Source organism: Lampris incognitus, chromosome 13 (assembly GCF_029633865.1).
Source record: "Lampris incognitus isolate fLamInc1 chromosome 13, fLamInc1.hap2, whole genome shotgun sequence".
In the NCBI taxonomy this organism is placed as follows: domain Eukaryota; kingdom Metazoa; phylum Chordata; class Actinopteri; order Lampriformes; family Lampridae; genus Lampris; species Lampris incognitus.
This window is the reverse complement of record NC_079223.1, coordinates 34,245,687-34,251,115: the sequence shown is the minus strand read 5'-3', so window position 1 is coordinate 34,251,115 and position 5,429 is coordinate 34,245,687. Positions and strand designations below refer to the sequence as shown.

General features: G+C 47.6%; 1 protein-coding gene across 1 annotated transcript; it reads left to right on the top strand.

Moving 5' to 3' along the window:
* The first annotated feature begins 1,390 nt into the window (after positions 1-1,390).
* Positions 1,391-4,214, top strand: znf503 (zinc finger protein 503). Its single transcript, XM_056291972.1, has 2 exons — positions 1,391-1,937; positions 2,335-4,214. The coding sequence occupies exons 1-2, from the start codon at positions 1,683-1,685 to the stop codon at positions 3,763-3,765; spliced, it is 1,686 nt and encodes a 561-aa protein (XP_056147947.1). The 5' UTR covers positions 1,391-1,682; the 3' UTR covers positions 3,766-4,214.
* Positions 4,215-5,429: the final 1,215 nt, after the last annotated feature.

Below are 5,429 nucleotides of genomic sequence, written 5' to 3'. Positions count from 1 at the left end.
AACGTGTCCATTGGGGCAATATTCACAATTTTAAAAAAAAAGTTGCTCACAATTGGAGAAAAGTTGCACATTTGCATTTTTTCTTTTCTTTTTTTTATTATAAAAAAACCCATCAGTTTTGGATTAATAACAAATATTGGGTTAACAAAATGACATGTGGTTTCTCACACTGAAAACGAAGCAGGTTTTCTGTTATAAAGGATTTTTGCTTTGCGTTGAGTCAACTGTTATCAGGGTAGTAACATATAGGGCGACCCTGGAGCCCCCCCCTCTCTCTCCCCGTTATCACGAACTATTTGAGTTTTGTTTCACGCCAACTCCGAAGTGTGTGACGGGAGAACCGGGCGAGCTTACACCGCTCCGGTGAAAAGCCGGCAGAATGAAATGGGAAACTGTTCTCTAGTTATTAACTATGGCTCCGCGGACATCTGTAGAAAGAGGAGGTTCAGGTTTTGCAGCGCTCTCCGGCCGTTGTCAATGCATTTGCAAAATTAAATGCAGCACGAGAGTGATTTATTTTCCTCAAACTGTGTGTTTCTACTACAATGCCCCCTTTTCCCATTTGTCCCTTTTCCCCTAGTCACGCTGGCATGTAATCAGCTACAATAGCTGACATAAATCAAGCGCAGATTGACAGTGTCTGACAAATAACTGATTGATTGCGGTGGAGCAGAATTGACAGTTGACGGAGGGGTGGAGATAGAAATAGAAGGGCGGTGTATATTATACTGAAAACATGTGACATTCACATCCCTCCATCACTGCATTGGTCTGTTCCTGTCAACGCTTGTCTGTTTAGGGAATTCAAACTGAAGCAGTTGGTCTCATGTTTGTCGGCAAAATAAAACTCCCTCCGACACGTGCGTAATATGGGCACAATTTGACTTGAATAGGTTAACGTTGTTTTCTCTCGGCAAATGACATTTTAACATACGTTTTAAACAAAACCACAGACTTGCAGTCGATTGACGTCAAATTAAGTAAGTGTTTTGTCAAAGGAGGGCTACATGATAATATAAAATGACGACAGCGATTACAGTTTCTCTCAAACGCACAGGGGACGTGGCTGTCACAGTCAGACATGGCGAAGACATACGACTTGTATCGTTATTTCACTACAGGTTTGTTTAATCTCGGGTGTATGGCGACAACCGGTCCAGGGCTGTGCCGAGAAATAACGCAAGCGTTCACGGCAACCAAAGTATTCAAAGCTATCTCCTCCCCCGAGCTGTCAAAATAGAGGGGCTTACAAAGAGGAGAACGTCACATCCCCTTGACCCTCCAATCACCTCAGGGTCCCATTTGATTGGAAGGCGGCAAAGGCTTTAATCTCAGACTAATTCAGCTGCTTTTGAAGTGAAAATTTCAACCAGTACGCACTCCGGGAGTACAGAGCACGGACCGGCAGACAGACGCACACGGCGCGACCGCTCATGGTGCAATACGCAGCTCCGGATCCGCCGCGATAAACTCGCCCTCGCTGCTTCCCCGCTGCCGCGCCTTTCCTCCTCCGCCACTTGGATTACACGTTACTGAGCGATTTTTCTCTGTTTATAAAGCTTTTTTGTTTGTTTGTTTTTTTGTTTTTTTTTGTTTTTTTTACAGAGAGGCTCGATGCTCTTTTTGATGTCCTTAATGCATCTGACGAAAGAATCGCCGTTACATTTCCTGAGAATTGGGACATGAGCACATCGCCCTCGGTGTCTGCCCTGAACACCAGTACTATTTTCTTCGCCTGGGGGAGAAGCGGTTCTCGGAATAGCAGCTCCGCGAGCGTCCACGAGCCCTTTCTCCACGCCGCACCTCCGTCTGACCCGCTACGACAAGCCAGCCGACTGCCCATCAAGGTTTTGAAGATGCTTACCGCACGATCGGGACACATTTTGCACCCAGAGTATCTGCAGCCTTTGCCTTCTACCCCGGTCAGCCCCATCGAGGTAAGCGAAACGCTGTAAAAACGAGATAAAAGCCTCCCAAGTTCATGTGCTTTTTTTTGTTGCTTTTTTTTACGTGCGCTGTCGGTTTACAATGCGACAGCCGTGTCCGGGTGAGGTAAAACCACACAATGTGATTCCAGATTGTTTTGTTGTTGTACCTATAACTCCACTGCGTATTTGATCCACATAAGAAGAGTAAGCAGGCTAATTATAGTGTAGTTTTGTCGCCGGCTGTTCGATGTGAAGTCGTGCATAATTTAGTGTTTTGGAAATGCCAGGGTACATGTTTGGATTTCATTTCAACTCGGATTTAGAAAGAAAATTAAATGAAATATAGGTAGATGTTTGCGTCGTTGACTATAATTATCAACTGCTATCTCGTCTTTTTTTTTTGCAGCTAGATGCCAAGAAAAGTCCGTTGGCACTGCTGGCGCAGACGTGCTCTCAAATCGGCAAGCCGGACCCGCCGCCTTCTTCCAAATTATCCTCCGGAACACCGAATGGATCTACTGACAAGGAATCTAAATCCGGCCCTTTGAAACTGAGTGACATCGGTGTGGATGACAAATCTAGCTTCAAACCCTATTCTAAACCCTCAGATAAAAAGGAGTCGTCGTCGGGCGTCTCGGGCGGAGAGAAGTCTGGTTTCCGAGTGCCGAGCGCCACCTGCCAGCCGTTCACGCCACGGACAGGCAGCCCCAACTCCAGCAGCTCTGCCTCTCCCATGCCGTCAGAGGGCAAATGCGGAGAGAGGGATGACAAGAAGGACTCCGATTGTAATAAGAACGGCTCGACGGACGGATCTGGCACCACTAGCCATAGCAGGATAAGCGTGAGTTGCGGTGGAATTAATGTGGAGGTCAACCAGCACCAAGAGACAACGCCTGGCTCCAAAACCTCCTCCTCCTCGGAATCGCCGTCTGTAACTTCCGTGTCCTCTGCGTCCGTTCTTGGGTCAGGACTTGTGGCACCAGTTTCCCCTTACAAGCCGGGGCAGACAGTTTTCCCCTTGCCTCCCGCTGGTATGACCTACCCGGGTAGTTTGGCTGGGGCGTATGCGGGTTACCCTCAACACTTCCTGCCCCACGGAGGGAGTTTGGTCAACGCACAGCTGGCTAGTTCTCTGGGATGCAGCAAGGCCGGATCGAGTCCTTTAGCTGGGGCCTCTCCACCCTCCATCATGTCAGCCAGCCTGTGCAGAGACCCTTACTGTCTAAGTTACCATTGTGCCAGTCACTTAGCGGGCGCAGCCAGCGCCTCCTGCACGCACGACTCCGCAGCCGCGGCGGCCGCTAACGCCCTCAAGTCCGGCTACCCACTTATGTATCCAACGCACCCCTTGCACGGCGTCCACTCCACGGCGCCGTCATTTAGCGGACACCCGCTGTACCCATACGGCTTCATGCTCCCCAACGACCCGCTCCCTCACGTTTGCAACTGGGTGTCGGCAAATGGACCATGCGACAAGCGTTTCTCCTCCTCGGAAGAGCTCCTGAATCACCTGAGGACGCACACCGCTTTTACCGGGGCCGAGAAGTTGATATCTGGTTACCCCGGCTCCTCTTCGTTAGCCAGCGCTGCAGCGGCAGCCATGGCCTGCCATATGCACATGCCGCCATCAGGAGCCCCCGGGAGCCCCGGGACGTTGGCGTTAAGGAGCCCGCACCACGCGTTAGGACTCAGCAGCCGTTACCACCCGTACTCCAAAAGCCCCCTACCCACTGCAGGGGGGCCCGTTCCTGTACCGGCGGCCACTGGCCCTTACTACTCTCCGTATGCACTGTATGGCCAGAGACTCACGACAGCGTCGGCTCTTGGATACCAGTGAGGAAGAAATCTAGACTTTGAGAAGTTTATAGTACTAAGAATGCAAATATAAAGACTTTTATAACAGCGCTCCACTTATGGACCGGATCCGTGGACTCATCTGTATTTATTTATGTCGGCTAAAAGCAGACGATAATAGCTGCAAATGGAAGATATCTGAGCAACTCGAAAGTGCATTATGTTTAATAAAGTGAAAACACACTTGGTAGAAGTACTAATAAAGTAGGGTTCCTCATTTCGATGTTAATTTGAAATCGCTATGATTGTAATTGTTATAATTTAACGTGTCATTGAGAAGAAGATAATTTACATGCATGTTTGTTTCTTAAATTCCAAATTGTCCACACAATTTGCGGTTGCCGTTATTTTTCAGGTGTATACATACCATGGAGAGAGAATTGGTATTTTTTTGTATGTATTCTGGAGAAAAAAAAAATAAGAAACGATTCTGTTCCACATCTGCGCCTGCCTCATTCCGTCAAGTGTGCATGATATTGAACTGTGTGTTTGGTGTTATCATTTCTTGTTGCATCGACGTTTTTGGGAAGTGGGCTCATTAATAAGAGTGACGTGCGAAGACTGGCACGAGCGCGTTTCCATTATCACCTTGACAGCGGTCATTTTCAGCACGTCGTGACACGTTATTTCGTGACATGTTTTTTTTATTATTCATTATTTCTGCAGTTCTGTCTTTTTCTCTCCGCATTTCTGCCTGTAGGTCTCTCTCTCTGCATCGCTGTCTTCGTGTCGCCAGGCCTACTCTTCTCGTGCGCATCGGTTTACATATAGGCTACCGAATTATTGATAAGATTTTTTTTAACATTGTTTTGAAGCTGGGTGCACGGGTTTCAGTTTTCGGATTAAATTTCGTTTCAGGGACTGAGAATGGTTTTGTGTGTGTGTGTGTGTGTGTGTGTGTGCAGGTTTACACGTAAATGTGTACCAAAGTGTGAAGGCGTTTAAGTTGAATTTGAACAGGTTTCGATCCGTGAGTGTGTGCGCGCGCGCGCGTGTGTACACGTGTTTGAGCAAAACTGTCGCGTGCGAGTCCCGTCTAAAGTGCTTTTCGTTGTATTTTTCATTTTATAAATCGTGGGGGGAATTAAAATTTTGGGGGGGGGAAAAATCCACCTAACCACAAAGCTAGGATATAAAAATGTAGGGTGCCGATATTTTATATCATCACGTCTGTTGTCAATGAACACTGACAGCACCGCGTGGCGCGGCAGAGCCGCGCGGCTTCAAACTAGAGTCGTCATTTTTGTTTTAATGAACAGTTAAAACAAGACTCATAATTAAGTTGGCACAAAGTAGGATGTTCTTTATTCAACTTAAAAAAAAACGTGTAACCCTTACGAAGCTAGAGGCCCATTCCCATATTATGAAGAAAAACCTCATTGCAGAGCCGCTGCAGCTTTCTTATTTAAAGCTTTTACTGTTTCACTTTCAAAGTTTGGCCAAAGTTGATGGATTTTCTTCTTGCCCGTTTCGGTTTGCAGCGTTGGCTTGGTGTGTACGCCACAGGGGACCGGGTCGCATCAGATGCTGTGTATCAGTGGAAATCCGCGGTCTGGCCTGAGGACGCGTCCATGAGCTGGCCAACAAGGCCCAGACGCGTGTTTTCAAAAGTCCTGCAAATCCTAAATCGTAGGAGTCCGTCTTTCC

What these genes read in the sequence shown, in the direction of transcription:
- znf503 (XM_056291972.1), top strand. Translation starts at nt 1,683, where the DNA reads ATGAGCACATCGCCCTCGGTGTCTGCCCTGAACACCAGTACTATTTTC. An exon ending in CCCCGGTCAGCCCCATCGAG is followed by an intron (nt 1,938 to 2,334) that starts GTAAGCGAAACG and finishes TTTTTTTTGCAG; the next exon opens with CTAGATGCCAAGAAAAGTCC.